This window comes from Dryobates pubescens, chromosome 12 (assembly GCF_014839835.1).
Source record: "Dryobates pubescens isolate bDryPub1 chromosome 12, bDryPub1.pri, whole genome shotgun sequence".
NCBI lineage: Eukaryota > Metazoa > Chordata > Aves > Piciformes > Picidae > Dryobates > Dryobates pubescens.
The window spans coordinates 29977324-30000988 of NC_071623.1; the positions used below are offsets into that span (position 1 = coordinate 29977324).

Here is a 23665-nt window from a genome sequence, read left to right on the forward strand (position 1 = left end):
GTAGACAGTGAAAGAAAAGGATTTGATATGCTATTTGTATTCTTAACGTACCTCTGGAGGGAGTAGAAGCAGTTTGCAGAGGATGTTGCTATCTTGGGTTTAATCCAGCACGTGGCTGGCACAGGGCAAGCTGCAGTGTGTGCAACTTGCAGAGAGTTCATATAGCTATGCTGAGCACTGGCAGATTTCATCGAAGTGCAATGTAAGCATCTTTTTAGGTGTTATGTTGAGTCGTTGGAGGAAACTTCTGTAAAGCCAGAGATAGCATTTGGAGATAGGTGATGAAGGATAAATGGCAGGCAAAGGTTGGTTTGTTTTTCTTTATATAGCATCAAGACTATGTACCCTCGTGCAGGTGGGGTACCCTCTTGCGTTCTTTTGATTATCTCACTTCTCTGATTGCTAATTTACCTGTCAGTGATCCCTATCTGTTCTGTAAGGGGAAAAATGTTCCTTACAGTTTTGTGAGGAATACATGGCCAAATGAAAGTGTAAATTAGAGTCTTTTTTGACATTTTAAATCCCTCAAGGCATGTCACTGAAAAAAGTCCTGTAAATGCATTCATCCCACAGTTACTGCAGAGTTCTGTAGTCTAACCCAGTAGTTATCTGCTGTTCAGTTTGTATGAAATACTAAAAGCTGTGACCAAAGTGTTAATGTGTGGATCTGCTAGATTCTCTTCAGCAGAGAAACGGTTAATGACATTGACATTTAAATTGGCTTCAAGTTAAGTGTCAGTTCTCTGAAGAGCTATTGTTTCAGGCAGTCTATTTGTAAATGCATGACAACAGTCTCCAGTTGCTTACATAAGGGTCAAGTTTGAGTAAATATCTTTACAATTCCAGGGACAGCAACCATAAAGGAGTTGTGTCAATTAGCAGTCCTGACTTCATGTTTTCCCTTTATGCTATTTGAACTGTTGATCATCTGTGAAGTGATCACTGGCAGGATACTTAAAATAGGATTGCCCCAGATAATGTTTTGGGGTTTATTATCTCTTATTTAGCATCCTAAAGTTATTACACTTCAGATAATTAATGAAATCACTAACAGAGTTCTGTAACAAAATTTAGTGCCAGTAGTAGCAGCCTCAAATGCAGATTTATCTGAATGTTTCACTCAGATAAGACAGCAGTAAATAAATAATCTTGCAGGAAGGATACCCAAGAAAACTTAATGCAGAATTTCACTCAAAATACTCATTCTAGTGCTTAAATATTTTTTTTTTTTAGTATCAGAAAAGCAGAGTAAATTAAATGAAGGCTTAATAAAGACATAGTTTATATGTTGTACATTGGAATGTGCTGCCAGGGAGGGTGGTGGAGTCACCATCATTGGAGGTGTTTAGGAGGAGACTGGATGGGGCGCTTGGTGCCCTGGTTTAGTTGATTAGATGGTGTTGGGTGATAGGTTGGACTTGATGATCTCAAAGGTCTTTCCCAACCTGGTTAATTCTATCCTATTCTATTCTAAAATGTTCTTTTAAATAGTATGACTTCTGGTTCACTGTAATATTTAAGGCATTTTCATTAAAACATTAACATGACTTTAATTGCCATTTCAAAGTTGGTTACTGATTTGAAATACAGATTAGAAAGTATTTAATTTAGTTCTTTGCAATTTCATCATAATCATTCATCATGCTTGTGGCAAATAATGACTGACATACTCAACTTTTTGCTTCATTCTTCACTGGTAACCACTGGAGTCACACCCCTTAAGTCACAGAGGGCAATGGCTGGGTCTGGAAAAATGGAGAACCAGCCACTGCAAGTGCAGATTAGGTTCAGGAATACCTAGAGAACCTGAACATACACAGGTCCCTCAGATTGGATGAGATACATGTATGGGTCCTTAACTGGTGGCTGAGGTTGCTAGGCTACTAGCCATCATATTTGAGAAGTCATGGCTGCCTGGTGAAGTTCCCACCAGTTGGAAAAGGGAGACCATAACCCCCATTTTTAACAATGGGAGCAAAGAAAACCCTGGGAACTATAGACCACTCAGTAGTGTAGTGCACTTTGTGCTTTTATTTTATGTTATTGCAAATGAGTGTCCACTCTAAGAAATTACAAGTATTCTGCTGATCCCAAAGCATAAAAGAATTTGGACTAAAGCAGAACCTGCTGTCAGTATATTTTAAGACAATCAAAGTAGTGAATTAACCTGTATTGCTTAACACTTTGTCAGGTGTGTTGGAGTAAAGCCAGTTGAACTATTTTAGGTGACTGCATATATGCACAAATTGAATCTGCACACATGCAAGATGATGTCACATTGCCTTACATCTTCCTCTGGCATGAATTGTGTAGCAAAAGAATAAATGCGTATCTGGACATGTAGATGAAGTGGCAGCCATCTCTTTGGGGGTAGCTCCCTGGTAGCTCAGTCAGTCATAGCTGTAAGCAGTGTCTTAGAGCCACTCAGCAACAAGCAGCCTTGATTTCAGGGGTAGAAAACAGTAATTTGAGACCAGTGCATACATTCATGCTCTCTCTGTCACTGCTACAGATTTTGATAGGGAAAGAAAACCAGATACTCCTTTATGTTTCCCTCAGAAGGCTGTTACTTACGTAGGTTTGTGCTTTCTTCTTCCACTTCTCAATGCATGGAATGGAAGTGAAAAAAGTGAACAATTCTTGTAAGGGAGCTGTCAATAGGGATGACTTCATCACCAATGGGAATGGAAGCTGTCTGTTCTGCTTCTGGCTCACACAAGGCAGAAGAAGGTAAGGAGCTCATGCTTCCTATCTCACTGCAGCTTATCCCTGCCTCCCTCCACCTGGCACAGAGTCTAAGAGGCAGTGAAAAGCTGTGGCACTATGCTGGGAGCTGAAGTGCCAGCACCACAAAAGAGAAGTGGGGACAGAAGCTTAAGCCTCCTTAACCACTTCCTGTTTACTCTGGTTTTGGCCAGTGGCATCTCTCTATTTGGGCTTCCTAATCACTGATGTTGTGAGTAATCTTGAAGCTTTGTGTGTGTTTTGTAGAACAGCTTGGGAAACAGGCAAAAGAAAATGGAGCAAAGTCATTTTTGTGCCATCTCTAAAAACATAAAACCAAAACCTACAAAGCCTGCATATAAAGATATAATTTTTAATTAATTACAGTGATGTTTTAGTAGAAAATTAGTGCCTAGTATATATATTGATGTACCTTTTTTTGAGACCTGTGACATCAGTTCACAACAGTTAAGATGTGGCTTTTCTCTTACAAACTCCCTTTAGCAGGAAGTTTGACTTTTGGAGCTGGATTTGTTGAATTCAAGTTGTTCTCACCAGTTAGGCCTACTTGTATGTCTAGGAATGTAATCCCTCCATCTGCAAACACAGTTTTTCTACCTGTGCATGTGAAAGATGTGTACATCTTTTTATACATAGTTGCATGCACATTTTTGAAAATCTGGAAATCTCAGGTGGAGTACTCAGTAAAATGTATATCAGATCTGGAAATACGAGGGTTCTGGGGAGTACTCTGTAAAATGTGTATCAGATCTGGGAATACAAGGGTTCTGGGGAGTACTCTGTAAAATATATCTCAGATCTGGGAATACAAGGGTTCTGGGGAGTACTCAGTAAAATGTGTATCAGATCTGGAAATACAAGGGTTCTGTGGAGTACTCGGTAAAATGTGTATCAGATATGGAAATCTAAGGGTTCTGTGGAGTACTCAGTAAAATGTATATCAGATCTGGGAATCTAAGGGTTCTGTGGAGTACTCAGTAAAATGTATATCAGATCTGGGAATCTAAGGGTTCTGTGGAGTACTCGGTAAAATGTGTATCAGATATGGAAATCTAAGGGTTCTGTGGAGTACTCAGTAAAATGTATATCAGATCTGGGAATCTAAGGGTTCTGTGGAGTACTCAGTAAAATGTATATCAGATCTGGAAATACAAGGGTTCTGGGGAGTACTCAGTAAAATGTATATCAGATCTGGGAATCTAAGGGTTCTGTGAAGTACTCAGCAAAATGTATATCAGATCTGGGAATCTAAGGGTTCTGTGGAGTACTCAGTAAAATGTATATCAGATGCCAAAAAAATCATGTTGATAAATCTGTCTTAAGTTCATTAAATTCTTGCTCTCTTTTTTAATATTATTTTTTTTTTAATTTCATAACCCTGGTGGCTGAACATGGACAGATACACTTTTAAATGTGGGGAAAGAATAAAATAACTGTGATGAAAAAGGTTTCATTTAAGTTTGTTCTTAGACGCTTAAGCCAATGCATGAATCCAACCTTAGTACACTGATTTGTAATACTTAAAAATAGTTCATGTGTTTTGTTTTGTTTGTTATTTGGTTGAGCATATGGTAATGGTTTTGACACAATTCAGGGTTTTGTTTTTCTTCTTTTCTTTTCTCGAAAAAGGCAAGGCTCTTTTCCCCCACTTTGTCACAGCCAGTTACCAATCAATCTCAATTCACAGCACAGTGATGATAGCACATGTTGTTCGTGGGCCAAATCTGATTGAGTTGCATTTTCAGCAGTGTTTCATATTAAAAAAAAATTGTGTCTGTATGGCAGTGACTGTCAGCACACTATTGTACAACTGTCATTAATCAAAACTAGCAACAATGAATGCATTCATATGTGCCAGAGACTGCCAGATTTCTCTCAAAATCACCCATTTCTATTAGAAATTCCTCACCAGCAGTGTTTTCTCATCTGCTTGTTGTTTCTCTGTTTCATTCTTCTTTTCAGTCCCCTGCCTTCCTTCTCAGTTAATTAAAGGCAGACCTGCTCTAACTGTTACTTGTTGAACAGCAATTATGTACTGTGATGCCCCAAAATGACTGGTTTGTATCTAGGCATAGGCTGACTAGCTGTTTAAAAGGCTTCTCCCATATCAGTCTCATGGCTGAAGTCTGAGATGAAGTGGAAGGTTAAGCACCTCCATATGTTTAACAAAGAGAAGAACTTAAAATCAATTAGATGGCCATAAACACATGAAACTGATGTCTGACACCCTATGTATTTAGCTGAATGATAGCATTAATTGGCTAGGAGTCAGCAATATTTAGGCAATATGTCAGAAGGTGTTTCTTAACACTGCACATACTTCAAAGCCATTGCCTTCTTGATGCACTGATACCATTAAAGACCAGCCTAACCAGTATGCTCAGGTTTTTCACCATTACATTGTCAATCCAGGAGTGTGGTAACCTCTTTGTGTATTAGCAATCAGAGAGGCCCTGATCCCGAGTCCCGAGTGTTCAGTAGCACTAATCCAGGTGAGAGTGAGCCTCTCCAGAAAACTCAGGTGTAGACACCTTGTTATGGGAATATGAGGCTCTGGGACAGAGAGGAGACAAGACACTGTTCAAGACTGTGCAGGTGGATGCTTAAGAAAATGAAAGCATAGTCAGGCTTCACTGCTTGTTACTTCATGGTCGCTTTCTCACATAAGCTCCTTGTGCTGCTGTGGATCAGGCTAAAAGCCAGTTTTCTTCCTGTCTACTTCATCTGTCAAAGCTCCTCACTGAACCATGGCGACTTCTGGGGACAGTATGGGTGGAACAGATGACTGAGGAGCAGTGTATCAATACATAAGGAGAGCAGATGGTTATAATGTCCCATGGGTCCATCTACATATGAAACTAATTGCTAGATGGACATTCTGTCAGGGTGGTCCAAAAATCCAGTATGGCCTTGTTGGAAAAGCAAAACTGGAAGAACTGGAGCTCTTGAATTAGCTAAGAATTGGGCCATGATAGTCAGATGTTTACACCACCCTCCATGTCACAATCTGAGTGGGAGATGGCTGTACCCTCACTCTGCGTCCTGGCATGCCGTGCAGGTGGCTTGTTCCCCCAGCAGCCTTTGCACAATTTGCATGATTGGCAGGTGCAAGCACAAAAACTGCTGAATCCTTCAAGGCAGCTGGCTGGCATGCGGGCACCAGCAGACTGGTGTGATAAAGAGCAAGTCAGCTGCAGCCCACAGCAGGCTGAAGAGCCCTGTCTCAGGCTTCCTACATCCCAGTTCAAGCAGTCAGATACAGTCCTGTTGCCTGTCTGCTTTTATCTTGGCAGTGGTTAGTGAACCTCAGAGACATTACTTGTGCTAAAAGAAAACCACAACAAAAATGTGCTACCTTCTTGCCCAGGTTTATAATTCCTACATCCACATTTATATGAAAACTGATCTTAGTTTTCTTGCATTGCAGGACCTGAATAGACCTCTGTATTTTTGATACCTTTAGTTTCTTGTCTGCAACTCTGTGATCACCAAAGATAAATAATTGCTCTGTCATTGTGGTACTGTTGTCATATTCTTATGATTTTTAAAAGACAATTTGCCTTTTTTCTCTTATGAAAACAGTGATTTCTCTTTGCCAGTGACTAGTTCAGCACAGCATGCAAAATGATATAATTTGTGAGCAGTCAAGAAGAAATGGTCCTCAACTGCATATGGCTGTTGCATAGTTGCAATAGATCTGTACTGCTCAAGAAGCTGCATGTTAAGTTCTCTAGTATCGTAGCTTTTTTCCCCCCTTAATGGTACTACACCAGAAAAAAAAAAATGGCCCTACAATTTTTCTGGAATTTATTACAGGATGATAGAATCATGGGATTCTAAGAGTTGGAAGAGACTTCAAGGATCATCTAGTTCCAACCCCCCTACCATGGACAGGGATACCTCACACTAGATCAGGTTGCTCAGAGCCCCATACAGCCTGGCCTTAAAAACCTCCAGGGATGAGGCTTCTACCACCTCCCTGGGCAACCTGTTCCAGTGTGTCACCACCCTCATGGTGAAAAACATCTTCCTAACATCCAATTTGAATCTACCCATTTCTATTTTAGCTCCATTCCCCCTAGTCCTATCATTACCTGACACCCTATGTCCCTCACCAGCTTTCTTGTAGGCCCCCTTCCAATACTGGAAGGCCACAATAAGGTCTTCTAGGAGTCTTCTCCAGATTGTATAACCCAAACTCTCAGTCTATCCTCACAGGAGAGGAGCTCCAGCCCTCTGATCATCCTCGTGGCCCTTCTCTGGACACCTTCCAGCACGTCCATGGCATCTACTTATATTTTCCCTTGGCATATTTTTTATAGTCCTTAGTTAAACCTGAAGTACTGCATATACACATAATTAACTATAACTCTTAATAAAAAGGGGATTATGTATGTTTATCTCTGACAGCATAGTTAGCCTCAGCTTGGTCTTTTTTAATTTAATTTTTGCTAATAAATAGAATGGACTTAACTAAACAAGAATGAAGCCATATTTTACTGTGGTGAGTGTGAAGAAAAGGTGTCTTGAATTCTCTATCTGATGTTGTGAATTTTAATTAGACATAACAGAGCTTTAAATGTTTCAATATGCAGGATCCTTTAAGATCCTTTATAGTCTGTTAGCACACAGTGCCCTTGCTACAAATCTGCACTAAAAGGAACCAATAGCAATGTATATTATTGTGGTAGTTTTAGGCTATGCCTTTAAAATTTTTCAACAGATCTTGAGCAGAAAAGTAGTAAAATGTAAATAAATCACTATTGGGTGATAAAAGGAAAAGAAAGAGAATTCTAAACAATTCCAGTTTAAGAAAGATGTTGAGTTGCTGTCCAGAGAAGGGCAACAAAGCTGGTGAGGGGTTAGGAGCACAAGCCCTATGAGGAGAGGCTGAGGGAGCTGGGGTTGCTTAGCCTGGAGAAGAGGAGGCTGAGAGGAGACCTTTTTGCTCTCTACAACTACCTGAAGGGAGGTTGTAGACAGGCGGATGTTGGTCTCTTCTCCCAGGCAACCAGCACCAGAACATGAGGACACAGTCTCAAGCTGCACCAGGGGAGGTTTAGGCTGGATGTTAGGAAGAAGTTTTTCACAGAAGGAGTGATTGGCCATTGGAATGTGCTGCCCAGGGAGGTGGTGGAGTCAGCATCACTGGAGGTGTTTAGGAAGAGACTGGATGGGGTGCTTGGTGCCATGGTTTAGTTGATTAGGTGGTGTTGGATGATAGGTTGGACTTGATGATCTCAAAGGTCTTTTCCAACCTGGTCTATTCTATTCTATTCTGGTCTATTCCATTCTGTTCTATTCTATTCTATTCTATTCTATTCCATTCTGTTCTATTCTATTCTATTCTATTCTATTCTATTCTATTCTATTCTATTCTATTCTATTCATTGGAGAGATATCTACCATGAGACTGGTTGTACCATGACAGTTTTCTCTTCTCGCTTCTTGGCTCTGGAGAAATACTAACTTGCTTCTGCTTGACCTTGGCTGCATTGTCATAGAGCCTCACAACATTGCTGACTAATTGCATTACATTCTTATTCAGAAAAAATTTAAAGGTGCTCTTCCATATTTCAATGTCTGCTGAAGAAGTCTACAAGGTCTTTCCTGTATAACAAAGACAGCGTAAATTAGTTCTTCTGAAATGATGCTTTGATAATGTATACAGTGAAAAAGAGTGTTGATATCTCATCAAGTGTTAACCTTTCTTCAGTTTTGTCTTCCTATTTCACTATTTGATACATACTAATTAAAGCTAACTCAAGTTTCAAGGCTTATGATATCTAGATGAACTGTTGTTGAAAATAATTATACAAGAGACTAAAATATCTGTGCCGAAAGCCAGGGTTTTCCTGATTTGGGAACCAAACAAATTTCATATAGGATAAAGTCTCCCATTGATTTTAATCAATCAGATCCTAAAATAGTTTGTTAAGCATGAAGAGTTGTGCAGGATAATAACCCTTCAACTGGAAGTATTTTTCTAGCTGTAAGGACTCTGAATACATTAAGACTGAGTTTTCACTGGATGCTGAAATACTACATGTAGTTTGAAGTCTTATATATAATCATAGCTTTAGAAAGAAAGAAATGGACCAAACATAATTGAATTGTTTCTAATTTCTGTTAAGAAAAAGAAAATATTGTCCACCTTTAATGAATCATGTTGTAGAATTTCTGTGAAACTGATAAGTCTCCTTTGATGTGCCTCTTCAATAAATGTCACCTTCCACAGCTGGAGCTTAAGTATATTTTTTATTGTTTGTAAATATGTAGTGTTAGATCCTACCAACATGTTCAGTCTCCCTAAAGGGTTGCTGCTGCAGAGAGTATGTGTAGAGAAGGAAGTTTCCCAATCAGCAAAAGCTAAAATGTGTACCTCACATAGTTAAAGGTGTGATAAATCTGAGCTGTCATGTATTGATAACTGGTGTCTGATAGCTTAATTTTATCTTATTGCTCTAGATCAAGGACAAAGTGAATGATGTTATTAATAATGCCCTAATACTAAGTGAACATAGCAATACTAATTTTATGTAAAGTTTCTAACTAATTCCGAGTGCCATAAAAATGTCACCAAGATGAATGTTTGGTGGAATTATCTAATGCTAGATAATAATTTATCTTCCAAAGCTGGCTCCAAGATAGATTCAGGCTGGCATATTCCAGGTGAGGGTTCTCATTCGTTTTTGTTCTCTACAAAAAGAGTTTTCATTCTTCTTCTGTAATGCAGGTATGACATCAAAGACGACTACACTTTGCGCATTAAGAAGGCCATGAGCACAGATGAAGGAACCTACACATGCATTGCTGAGAATCGAGTTGGAAAAGTGGAAGCTTCTGCTACCCTCACTGTGCGAGGTGAGTGTTCCCATGGAGAGAGAGGGTCTGTGTCCTCAGTTAATAAATTGCTTTCTGACAAAATAGATCACAGCCTTACCTGGCATTGTTTGGGCTTCGCATACCCTTTGCAATTGTGGGTGCTGTTCTCTTTTACAACAGAGGTGAAATCCTGGTCCTGTTGATATCTCAGACAAAATCTGAATTCACTTCAACAGGATAAGATGTCCCTGCAGTTGAAGACTTGCCCCAGTGGCTTTTTTATTGAAGAGTACATGCATATGTACGCATAACTGTTGGCATAGACTTTAATATGTGAGCCATCAGTTGAGGCTATTAGTCACAGTCCTTTCTGTAATAAGTACAAGGAGTATAGTAAGTAACTGTGTTTATTAATGCCAAACATAATTCAGATAGTATTGTTATGTAATTAGCTCTGCCATAATTAAGGTTTCTACCACTACTCTTTATCCCAATGATAAAGCTTAGACAAAGGAAAAAGAAAATCCTACTTAAATTCTGTAAGTATTACACTGTAAGGACTAACAATCTCTCCTAAAACAATCTGTGTCTCTACAATTCACTTAGTGTTTATACGCTGCTTTTTGATGTAGTAAGGAGATTTTAAGACTGGTAAAATAATGAGTTGCCAAAATGTCTTTTGTGCCAGTAGATACAGGCATGCTAAAGATTATGAGGAGAGAAAAAGTTTGTAGACGAGTATTTCCATATGAGTAAATAGAATATAATAGTTATTACTCCATTCCAAAAGATAAGCAGCAATTTGACACAATGGATATCATAAGGACGCTATTTCACAGTTTAGTGGTGCATGCTGACGGTTTTCAGTAGAGCTGTGAAAGGTTAATAAAAACATTTTTAGCTTTATCTGTTCTCCTCTTTTCATACACATTAAATCAAATGTTCAAAGTCTCAATGGATTGCTTTATTAGAACTGAGGTCAACTGACCCAAGAGGCCAGCTTCCATTTCCATCCATTTAATGCATAGACACAGTTCAGTTTAATTTGTTGAATTCAAAGGGAAAAAAAGCCCCGAGTCGCTTTGTTGGGGGGAGATGTTAGTATATAACAAAGAAAAGAGCATTGTGATAATCCAGCTGCTAAAATATTACTTTAGTGGCCACTTTAGATAGTAAGTGATAATGCAGCTCTTCTCATTTTAAGATGAAGAAATGCTTCATGCTTCTGTAAGAGATTGGTTTTCCATTTTGTAACATGAGACAAATAGTCACTACAGTGAACTCCCAGAAATACTCTCAGTCTGTTCCTTTGTCACAGGCGTAATTGTGGTATTCAATAAATCTGGCAACCAGTTCAATAGCCTCTAAACACTCCTAGAGCTGTTTCCACTCTACATATAACTGGAGCAAACCTTTGATATTTGCTACCCAGACTTTTGATATAAACAATAGCTAGAATCAAGCAAAACAAATAAACTCCCTTGCAATCATTGAAGCTTGAACCTGATGAAATTAAGGTGAAAGAAAAAAGGCAAACAAATAAAAAACAACAGTAACAACAACAAAAGGGGGACACCACCCTCCCCCCCTTCCCTCCTCCCCCCCCCCCCCAAAAAAAAAAAACACCACACCAAAACCCAGGAAATATATAATCTAATCATTTTTTCCTACAGTAAAAGCAGATTTTCATTACCTTGGGTATTTCTCCCCCTTGGGTCTGTCGTTTTCAGTCAAATACACAATGTTTGTCCAACACAAAGGAAGCCATGGTATTATAAGTGTGTTAAATATTCAGGATATAACAGAAAATCAGAAAGCTAAGAAATTCATTGGAGAAGGCTGTTACTCTGAATTTTCTCAACACAAAGGATTGCACAAACTCTCACTGACTTCAGAAGGATCACAAAGAACAACCTTTTAATTAAAGGAAGCCTTCATTCTGAATTCTTAAACTTTTTACCAGTTTTGTCCAAACTGCTTTTACAGCAACCACTTGCCATGTAGAGAAGCAAAACTACATAACATTTGAAAATTTACTTTGAAAGTGTCTTGATCCTTGCAGGTGTCATGTGTAGCTACAGCTGCAAACCCAGCAGCAACAGCATAATTGTGAGCTCCCTCATTCATGGCTCCATCTTCTCCAAGCAGGGGATGAGGATACAGACAGGAAATTTGCTGTCACAAACAACAGAATTTGAATTCTGTGACTCAGCCTTCATGCCCTCTCTTGGGAAGATATGCATCACTCTTATTTCTCATCTTTCTGCAGAAGAAGTAATTTCCATAATACTAGAAGCTACAAAGTCTTCAAATAGATGATGGGTAAGAAGGGGCAGCAGGCCTGAAATAGACTCACAGAATCAACAAGGTTGGAAAAGACCTCAGAGATCAAGTCCAACCTGTCACCCAACACCTCATGACTAACTAAACCATGGCTTCAAGTGCCACATCCAATCCCCTGTTGAACACCTCCAGGGATGGTGACTCCACCACCTCCCTGGGCAGCCCATTCCAATGGCAAATCACTCCTTCTATGAAGAACTTCTTCCTGACATCCAGCCTAAACTTCCCCTGGCACAGCCTGAGACTGTGTCCTCTTGTTCTGGTGCTGGTTGCCTGGGAGAAGAGATCAACCCCCACCTGTCTACAACCTCCCTTCAGGTAGTTGTAGAGAGCAATAAGGTCTCCCCTGAGCTTCCTCTTCTCCAGGCTAAACAACCCCAGCTCCCTCAGTCTCTCCTCACAGGGCTTGTGCTCGAGGCCTCTCCCCAGCCTCCTTGCCCTTCTCTGGACACGTTCAAGTGTCTCGATGTCCTTCTTAAATTGAGGGGCCCAGAACTGAACACAGTACTCAAGGTGTGACCCAGCCAGTGCTGAGTACGGGGGCAGAATGTCCTCCCTGCTCCTGCTGGCCAAACTATTCCTGATACTGGCCAGGATGCCATTGGCCTTCTTGGCCACCTGGGCACATAGTTAAAAGAAGGAAATGTGACAAAGTAGAGGATGAAGCTATAGAAGAGTTGAGAATTCGGATGATCCTTGATTGCTGTGCTGCCTCTGGATGTGCACATCCCGCAATTGTCCCTAGCCTGCACATAAATACATAGAGCTGGTTAACATCTTAAAATGAAAAAATAAAAAATAGGAAAAAACCAGTGGTGTTACTCAGATAAGCTGCAGCTACTTCTGCTGCTAAAACAAGGGAAGTTTTGCCTACATACATTCAACCTCAAGCTAGTTTTATGTCCAACTTTCTAACTTTTCTGATAGGGAATGTCTACATTTTATTACCAGAGGGACTGACAACCCTCTTCCTCAGCACGGGCATGATGAAAGACTGTTTCTATAATCAAGAAATCACTTGTTGCAGCAGCAGCTTTCAATCTTGATATCAACCTGAAACAGTATTAACCTGTCAATCATTTAGCAGCAAATTTTTTAGGAAGTAGAAGTTATCTAAACAGTAATTTGGGAGATTCCAGGTTGAAATCCCTGTAGCCATTTCAATCTATTTGTTATGTTTTTGTCAGTGGAAAAAGCAGTGTGCTGTAAAGCTTTCAAGCTTTTATGTCTCATACTGAATGAGAAAAACTGTCCTGGGCATTCCGTAGCCCTTGCTAAGGTACTGACTCTTCAAGTTTAAATTTCTATTGGTATTTGACTCAGAAAGCAAATACCTTGCATCTACTGGTATGACATTTGGCAGTCTGCAGCTTAAATTGATATGTTTATCAGGATCTAAATGTTTGTGCTAACGCAATGCAATCTTTCTTTTATCAGGCATTAACAGTGATACTTGGTGATGGCATGCGAAGATAATAAAAAATGTTTCTCAGAGAATGGTTCCAATCAGCTTGTTCAGATGCTATACTCAAGTAAATGTGATAATAGTGGCATGTGACTGAAGAGTAACAACAGTAAACAGTTTTACTTAGGCTGCCATTTGAGGGGTTAGCAATCATGGTAGTATCCATAGTGGAGGGTAACATTACACGTCATGCATTCTGACAGATATTCTTTTCTTTTTTTAATTTCTTTTTTATGTTCTCACTACACCATTGTAATGTCAACAGCTCGCCCTGTTGGTAAGTAACCATCCTTCTATCCATTTTAGCATGGCTTCATGCAATGCTTCATCTTTCATTTGCAACAGCATTTACCTGGCTAAAATTAGCAGCCAGCGCGCTTAACGGGCTAAAATTAGCAGACAGTGCTGTATAGTTTTAACTGTCTAACACCAGGCAAGTGATTTCGACTGACAAAGTGCTGTTTCTGAACTTTGTATTTTCTGCTGTGTCGTGTATAACTGCATTTGCTAAATCACCAACAAATACCAATTGTTGAAATGGGGTGGGTATGGTGATACCGAGACAAAATCGTTCTTTCAGACTCTTTTAACAGTCTGTTTAAGGGCCTGGTATAAAAGCCATTGAAATCAACAGAAAGGATTGTATTGACTTCTATGAGCTTCTATCAGGCCCTAGATGATCTGCTCATTATGCTTTTATTGCGTATCAGTGAAAGTGCAGGCTTTGCATGTCCCGTCTTGTATCTTTCAAAAAGTCTTGAAATTAAGTAGTCCTGAAATTGAAGAGGGGATGGAGTAGATTTCCGTGCTTGTTAAGAAGGTTCATCACTGATGTTTGCCCTTGGGTCATCTTGGAGTGCATTTTGGAATGCACTGTGTAGAATGAGGACTGTTTTGAATAACAAGTCTAGAGGAAGACATCCTCTGGATTTTAGAATCCCATAATGAAAATTCTGTTTTATTTTTCCCCAAGCTTTTGAAATTGCTTCTGAAAACTTATAAAAACATAACTCAGGAGAATGGAAAATTTGCCACTGTCAGTAGCTTCAATTCCCTTTTGTTTTTCAGAAATATCCTGAACATATTATTTAAGTTTCTTTCACGGATATTTACTCTGTGCCTCTATGGATTTTCTAAACAATCAGCTGCGCTGCTCCCCTGACTTTTGTAGTTTGTGTTCAGATGTATCTTTCAGAATAAAGATGACTCTTTATCATTAGTGTGAAAAGTTAGTACTGGTGTCTATAGAGACTGATGAAGGGTTTGGTTTTATTTAGGCAAAACTTTCATTAGATATGTGTGTGACTACAGTTTCTGAGTTTGAACTCTCTCAGCTCATCACTGTTATGAGTTTGGAGGAAGAAAGGTTGGAATAATTTAAAGATAAAATCCAGGTTAGGCCTCTGTTTCCAGAATTAAGGTCATCTCATGCTTACTAGCTTGCTTGCACTAGCATACATAGAGCCAAGTATCTCTGTGTTCATGGCATGGCTTCTGCACATCTGGAGAATTTCCTGTGCAGAATGGAAATTCACTGTTCTCCATCTGGGATTTTGATAGCAAGCTTTAACCCTATTCACTACTGTATTACTTTGGCATTAAGCTAGTTCTCAAGAAGTTAGTTCCCAGGAATTGTAACTAGAAGACTAGAGAAAGCTTGGAAGAAATTTCCCCATGCTTTTTTAATTCACTAAGAAAATGCTACAAGATTAAAATATTTTACTTCTTAGAAATTTTTCTCACTTTGCTCACTCTTACAAGAAAACCAAGGCAAAAAAGAATGTCACAAACTAAAAAGTGTTTGCGGCTCTGTGAAAGCCATATAACATAGATGACTGGAGAGTCACAAGGAATGAGACACCCTCAACAATCTCCAGTTGTTGAGGGTGTCTCATTTCAGAACACCAATGTTTTTTTGGAAGCTTTTCTGGCCATTGAGTCTTCCATAATTCTCCAAAGTTTGTACAGAAGCTCTTAGTCTCAAGTTACTTTAAGTGTGACCATGCTGTGATCACTTTGAGACATTCCCTGCCCTTGTTATTCTTTTGCAAGTGAACATGTAGTCCAAAGAAAATTCTTCCTTTATGTTATTAATTTAGGAAACATAAATTAGAATGGCTGCCCTGAAAATAATTATTAAATAAGCTTATTGTCTTTATCAAATTATTTTATTTAGTGATTATCTTTGTGAATTCTGAAAAGTTTATTAGTAAGTCTAACTCCAAAGGGATATTTAACATACCAAACTCTCATACAAGTGTGTATGTAGTGATTGCTTTGTATAAGCAGATCAGTTTCTTTAGCTTGATTTAATCTGATCCTGTACCTGTATAAAAGGCAGTGCTGTCCTTATGATAGTTTATACCTCTAATGGTTTTTGCTTAACAATCTGGAATTAAATGGTTTTTAAGGCCAGGCTGGATGTGGCTCTGAGCAACCTGATCTAATGTGATGTGTCCCTGCCCATGGCAGAAGGGTTGGAACTGGATGACCTTTGAGGTCCCTTCCATCCCTAACAATTCTATGATTCTATGAAATTCTACACTTCATATCTTTGTTTCATTCAAGAGTAGGGAAAGCAAGCATCTGCCTATCCTGTGGGCATTTGGGTTTTTAATTTAAAGCCCAGTAAGGCAAAACAAAGTAACTTCTGTCTCCTCCACCAGTTCCTCACCAAGAAGCCCAAGTAATCTTCCATTAAAATTGTCATTTGACAAGAATGGTGAGTCAAATCTTGTAGCATTTTTTTGCTCAGGAATTTAACAGGAATGCAGAGCAAAAATACATGTCCTTACAGAAAGAAAACTAAAGCAAGCACTGCTTAATGTTATTAAACTCACAGCTCTCTAGGAGGGCGACATTTTGACAGAAGTATGCCTATATATTTATGTACATGTTTAACTGCAGGGGAACAGTTTAAAAGTTTATATTCTTTTGTCACACTTGAGAATTATCTAGGTAGCTCTGCCTTTCATCACTACTTCCAATTCAAAGCAGACATTCTTTGTCTGCATTATGTTTTAAACGAGACCAAACAATTTTCTTTCAATGGCTTGGCAATGAAGAATAGAGAAATGTATTTTTAATGTTCCAGGACTGTAATTCGTGTTGTAAATGGATTAATTTTTATTTTCTATTCAATATTTGCTTCAAATATTTGTTCTGTTAGTTGTGATGTTTTTATTTAAATTTCAGCTTGAGTGGAAAATTCAGGAGTGGGATTACCGATGACCATGTTTGGTTCAAGCAGTTATTAACATATGGTATATACTGCATAGACAAAATGAGGTATGGTTCTGCCTGAGGTGGATGGCAGCTGGTGATTTTAACACTTCTATGCCAGATTACTCATCATGTTGGGATTTGCTGCTAGGAATTAAACGCATTGCCCATTTCTAAAATGTATATTCTCTTATTTATAAACTTTTGAAAATATTTATGGCAGGATTTACACCCTATGGCTTTAGGCAGCCAGATATTTATCCCCATTTACACCATTTCTATTATGATTTCACCCATTAGATGAATTTTCCAGATAAGTAAATTTGTATTTTCTCATTTTCACATTCTGCTGTATTTCTTATGTCATGTAGGCAGCAGAATAAGTGCTAAAAGATGCACAAAAGCTGGGAGAGGCCCCAGAGTTTCATACAGCCCTAATGAAAGCAACACTGACCCGCTTTTGAAAAGCAGTTGCTATACTGATTTCAGGCAGAGGACCTCAAGATCTAATAGAAGATCTCTGAAAATGTGTCTGATGTTTCAGTCACCTTTTTACTCATCATCCAAAAAGTCATGACACACCACTCTGTTTCTGAAGCAATTTTAACTACATCCAAGTGAAAACACACTTCTTTGCATTTCAGTTGCCATGCAGTAACTCAAATTTACTTCATTTACTGTCATATGCTATAAGTCATCTTCCCTGAAAGAAGCTATGGGCAGCAAATAACCAGATACTTTTGCTACCTAGGTAGAAGTATTTGGAATTAACTATGGATGTAAAGGGAGACCAGCCAAGTTACAAAAACTTCACTTCCCTACATGTTAGAGAAGAGAGAAGCTCCTGCCATGAATTCTCCTAATTTCATGTTAATTAAATACAGTCTGCTCACGTTTAAGTGCAGTGTGCCTCCATGATGCATTTCACTCTTTTGATGACATAAGTGAGCCTGACATGACTTAATAGTCTATCAAGAGTGGTGCAGCATGAGACATAAAATAGAAAGTTCTGTGTTTTAAACAAAGTTGTATTAGGTGTTGTGACTAGAAATCATAGAGCTCAGATGGTTCAAAGTGGTGAGAAAAATCTCTCATCCTTCTCCACTGTGACTCTTGTAAGGAAAGTCGTTATAGGATGAATGCTTTTATTTTTTAGTACAGTTATGAATATGTCACCTTCATCCAAGACACTGAGGATTTATAAAATGATAGTAATGGTGATTGCTATGTGACAGTAGAGGTGAGATCATGCTTGGCACTATGGTGCCATCTTTCACTGATAGAAATCTCAAATCTACATCGGTGTGGTATGTTGCCTGTCTACTGCTACTACCGCTCAGAAGTTTTCATAAGAAGGCAAAGAAATTAGTGGACAATAGTTTTTCTTAATTTCATTCTTCCTTAAGTGAAAGAATAACACATCATTCCTGCTTCAAACCAGCCAAATTCTTCAGATTTAAGAGAAAAACTCATTACAGAATAAAATTCAGATCTCTTTGTATAGCAGGTAAGGGATTAGCATATGGAGCTGACTTGTTCTGACCTTTTTAACCCTTTAAAGACCAACATAGATTTAACTTATATTTGAATTCTATAATGACTTCAGATATCACAGAACTACATCTGCAATATGTGGGCTTGAATGGCACTGCAAGTAGACACTGTGCACATTGTCAGCCAAGCATTTAAGTGCTGATCCACAGAACTTGCCTTCGTTCCTAGATGTTCCAAGTCTTCTTGTGTGTGCCAAATGGTGATCAGGACAGAAACACAGAAGATCTGATAAAGGGTGGTTCTTCAATGATGAGTGTGAAAGATGGCGGTGTATCTACTTGAAGTTCTAGTATGTCATGCTGTGAAGTCCTGGCTCATTTCACTATGGCACCAAGTTTGTGCCAGGACTCACAATGTTTCTGTTTTCTCTTGTAAAAACCCAGTTACAGCAAATGCACCTTATTTATTGATTAAGTAAGTGATTGATCTATCCATTTATATTTTTATTGCTGAAGTCTAGCTTGGGAAAGTTTTAAGAAGTTCAGTGTGCAAATCTTTCTTAACTTTCCTGAAGCTTGCTCAAATCACTGGGAATTTTCTTCAATGTGGTCTGAGTCTCTCCATAAGGCTTTGAAGATTAGTATATGAAAATGTCTTTTGATATGTTGCTTCCCCTTAACTTTCTCCTCCTTTTTTGTAAAAGGGAAAATCACTTACAAGTAAATCAATACATTAATCCACTCACTTTTCCTTTTCCCTTCTTTGCTCACTTGCTGCTAACCATGTTACAGTTTGGACATGATCTCAGTGTTATTCAACATCAAAACTACTGTATACCCTATTTCTTGAATGCTAACTTTGTCAGTCAGCATAAATAGTGTTATTTTTTCTTCCTTGCTCCTATTCTTTTCACTTAACAGTGGCCCAAACTCAGCAGACAATCTCCTCTCAGCCTTTTTTGTTCTCAAGGCTAAACAAACCAGGAACTTGTCATCTTTCTCACTATAGATGTAGCCTATTACCCTACCTAGGCTCTTTTAGTGTTCTCATCATCTCCTTAGCTCTGATCTTCAGCATATGGATTTGTGGTTTGTTGAAGGAGATAACCAGATTATACTCATTATTTTGATGAAATCTTGCTATATCAGGAAGAGGTGGGCTTTTCTTTTTAAAACATGTTTACCAGCATTTTCTCTTCTCTCTCCCGTGACAAAAGGAATCATGACATATTATGTATCTTTTTGTTGACATCATTGATTTTGTTTGCTAAACTGAGAGGAAGTATAGTAGCACAAGTCATCCCCTAGTGTTACAGTTTCCAGTAGAAAGTGGGCTAAAATGTTAACATTTTAGGAAACCATTTCTATTCCATCTGATCTGAGCAAGGGCTACATCCTGAATCTCAGAAGCTTGAGGAAAAAGAAAAAAAAATCAAAAAACATTTTCTAGGGTAGAGAAAGTCTTGAGCAAGTTACTGGACAGACAGAATCAGTGCTACCCTTCTTTATATGCATCAAAACTAAGTGAAAAGCTTTCTAGAAGGGATTTTCCAGCATCATCTGTAAGGTGAAGGAGTCACTTAAAGGAGATAATTGGACAAGATGTAATAAAATAGAGATATATGATTAAATAAAGGCAGGCTGCAATCTAATATTGAGATGAAATTCAGGACAGACATTTAAACTTAATATTTAAATGCATTGTAATGTAAAAGAGAAGGAGTGGGTTAGAAAAAGTACTCTTCCTGAACTTAGAGCACTGGAAATGGAATTGAGGGACAGAAAGTGCACACCTTTGTTTACCTCCCTTCACGTAGTTGTAGAGAGCAATAAGGTCTCCCCTGAGCCTCCTCTTCTCCAGGCTAAACAACCCCAGCTCCCTCAGCCTCTCCTTGTAGTGCTTGTGCTCAAGGCCTCTCACCAGCCTTGTTTCCCTTCTCTGGACACCTTCAAGAGTCTCAATGTCGTTCTTAAGTTGAGGGGCCTTTTGCTGTCTACTTCTCTACCTCTTTGTAGCCTGATTCCTCTCCCCCCAGTGCTGCTTTTAATTTAGCCTGCTAAAAGTTCTCCCTACTTGGCCCCTGTGCTTCTACTTTTCTGTAGCTGATCTGCTGGTGCAGGATATACAAGACTTCATTTTTAAGTGTTGTCAATGTGTGAGATGGCATCTGAGCTATGGATTACTGATACTCACCTTGGTTATTGGAAGCTGCCTATCAGAAGAATCCAAACCAAGTAGCATCTTTGCCACTTCCACCAGTGTCATTTTAAAGTCATATCAGGGGTCTAGTGCAGGGCTTCATGAATCACTCGTTATCCTTACAACCTACTCATTCTTCCATTGTGTTGGCAGAACCTGAAGAAGAAATCATGGAAAAAAGAGAACACACTAAATTTGCTGCTATCACTCTTTTCCTGTAGTATATATCTTTTTCAGCGAGTCTGATCCAAAGACCCCATAATCAAATAGAATTCTATCAACTTCAGTGAGCTTTGAATAAAGCCTCATATGCCATGGTATATGAGAACATTTTATCTTCGTACATATAATTAACAGATTGCTAAAGTTTTCATTGTTTGGATTGTGTAAAATGATTTGGGTGTTGTGGCAGCTGCCTTAGGTAATTGATGACATTTAGAAGAAACCCAAACAACAGAAATCCCACTGATACTAGATGTTGTGGTTACAATTCCATTTCAGCTTGTGGTAGCAATACTGGGCTAAAACTTGCTAAAATGTGTACTTTTAATTAAAATCAGAGCAATATCGTTTGTGAGCCCCAAGGGACCTGGGAACAGGGGAAATCTGTGAGCAAGTCATGATAATAAAATTCCCCAAGGATCATTAAATGTGAACCACAAATCATAAGTTCAGCTTAGAAAACTGTGTTACTGGAAGAAAGCCTTTCTAGCACTTGATGTGGGAGCAGTGTGCTTTTTGCTATAAATTTATTTTTTTTTACTGGTAAATTTGCCCTACCTTTCAGAGTCTTCTGCCATGTATCATATCAGGTGACCAGAGTTCACCTGGGAGGCATGAACTCACTGTTTCAGTCAAGCTTCTTTACACCAGCAGCTTTATCAGCTCCTGATGACTTAACATAACCTTTAGTTTTCAGCAACACAACTGGGAAAGAAATGAATGCAAACCATCCCACCAGATTAGAGAGTCTGGTAGCTATTAAGATTGGACAAGAGTTAAGAAATCTCTTTGAAATAATTCACAGTGTTTGTTTCTTCTTTCTTGTTTGTTTTTATTTAAAAGGCTTTAACCCTTCAGCAGAGGCTACTTTTATATATATTTATTAATAGAATAAAAGATCCATTCAATCAGGCATAAAACAACATCTAGAAAGAGTGCCACAGAACGTGCTCTTCGCATTTTGAACGGCATAACTAATGCTTACTACTGCTCATGCTTTTCTATCTCCATTTTAATTCTTGCAGTAGAAAACTGTTCTGTGCTGTAAAAACAGTTCTGAACATGATGTGATTAACCTTAGGGTCCCCCCATCCCCTCATCTCAAAGCCTCCTCATACATGGCCTATGCTTTCTATTCATGTTCAACCATCTGATTTCCATACCATCTCACTCAGCCTCACAAGTAGCTATTAGCATAACAGAGCTTTAGTGTGACATTGATTGAAGTCAGCACTTGCTGAATGCAGTATCAAAGCATAATTTGCCAGGAATCAAATCTAATTTACTGTGTACTATTTAAAGTTCTCAAAAAACAAAGTATCAATAGAAGTGCACTAGGTCTCTAGTCTTAATTGTTCTTCTTTTTTTCATATTTTTGGCTAGTCCCCTCAAACCCAAGCAATATATTTCCTCTTAGAGCTATTGTCTTTGATTTTCAAATGCCAATTAAGCAAGAGTTTTTTCCACTCTGTTTATTCCTATCTAATGTTAGATATGAAACAGTAAAGGGTAATATGCTGATAGTCACAACACTCCGTTTCCTGCTTCCTAACATATTTTTCAGCAAATTCTTCTAATGACCTTAATGTTTAGCTTGAATTAAGCATTGAAGTACCATATAAATGCAGCAGCTGAAGCACATCAAGCCTGCTGTTACTTCTCTAACTGTACTTGTTCAGAATGTTTAGAAAAATTCACCTAGAGTGAAGCAATAAGGGCACGAATTCAGTTTTGTCCACTGTTCCACTGAAGCTGTCATGATCTCAGTTAACCTTTCCATGAAATGGGAGTAGTAATATTTATCTATCTTTATAACAACATCAATATCTGAAGATAATGAGCTCTGGTTTTTTTTAGGAGAATTGAAGAGCCTAAGTGCTTATTCTGTCAGAATAGCCTTGCTGTCACTGGGCAGGGTTGTTTTGCATTCTCTGGGGATAATGACAGAATTAGTGCTTTTGTAGTTAGACTTGACCAAGAAACACTCCTGCAATTATTAACTGCTGCTTTCAGTTTTCCATTTGCATTATTCAACTAGAAGTTGATAGATAAAACTGATATGGTGAAAACATTGTTTAAGTGCTGTAAACAATGTCATTTTTATCAGAGGCTGTCTATGAACATGGCTATAGCTGAATACGACAATAATTTTGAACAACATTAGTGGTAGGTAAAAAAAAGTAGAAACTAGGTAGAAACTGGGACTTTTCTCTCTCATTCTTTGACTACCAAATTTGGTTATTGAAAAGTCTTCTATTGAGGCAAGTTCAGTTCTATTATATCTGCTCAGAACTTTGTATTATTCACCTACAATACAGCCTTGTGTATGTGAAAATGTTTCAGATGAACCCTTAAATTTACCTACCTTGCATTTATCTGGTTCCATGATTTGAAAGGTAGGCTCATGGAAATGACATGCCCTTCTTCCTTCTGTTGATCTGTTTCAGAGCACTGGCTGCATAACATACCCCCAGTGCACCAAGCATGCTTTACAAAGTCATCTTAGGCATTGATCATGATTAGGTATGATATATAGGATTGTCTTCTGAAGCCAGGATTTTAGCATCAGGATAGAAAGATTATGGTCTTGAGGCCACCCATAACACAGCATAGACAGAGGACTCATGCATAGTTTCTGTCAAAGGCAGATATAACACCTAAAGATGTTAGAATTTTTCAGTTCTCTGCTCTGCCTGAGGTCGCTATTGATCTGTATTAATAACTTGGGCAATGAACTTCTATGGTTGAGCACTAAACACTGAACTAATTCAGTGATCTTTATTCAATGGGTGCACAGCTGTAGAGTTACCTGCAGGTATGCCTATAGGAATTGAGGTTTCCAGTTTGCAGCTTAGAAGCCTTTCTCTCTTTACCATCCCATATGTTGAATGAACAAATACATACACCAATTACCAGATTCTTGTTTTCTGATACTGTAGGGATTGCATATGGAAATTCTAGGCAAACTAAGGGAAAACAAGTAACTTCCTGCAGTCCAGTACTTTAGGAATAGTACAGTGTGAGTTTGGATCCTGGAGTATGTGTAGCAACACTTATGCTCTTACAGAAACCTCAAAACGTACAGATATAAACACGCAGCAGCAGGGCACCTGGCCCTTCATCCCTGCCCTTTCAGAAGATTTAGCACCT

At 38.6% G+C, this 23665-nt stretch overlaps 1 protein-coding gene across 11 annotated transcripts in view; it reads left to right on the top strand.

Annotated features, from left to right (window-relative positions):
- ROBO2 (roundabout guidance receptor 2) overlaps positions 1-23665 on the top strand; it is a 930309-nt gene that overhangs the window by 799470 nt on the left and 107174 nt on the right. For all 11 annotated transcript variants that reach the window (XM_054165756.1, XM_054165759.1, XM_054165758.1 and 8 more), the window contains exons 6-7: positions 9482-9609; positions 13644-13655. In XM_054165756.1, the coding sequence (XP_054021731.1) occupies positions 9482-9609; positions 13644-13655 (140 nt within the window). The remainder of the gene's footprint in view (positions 1-9481; positions 9610-13643; positions 13656-23665) is intronic.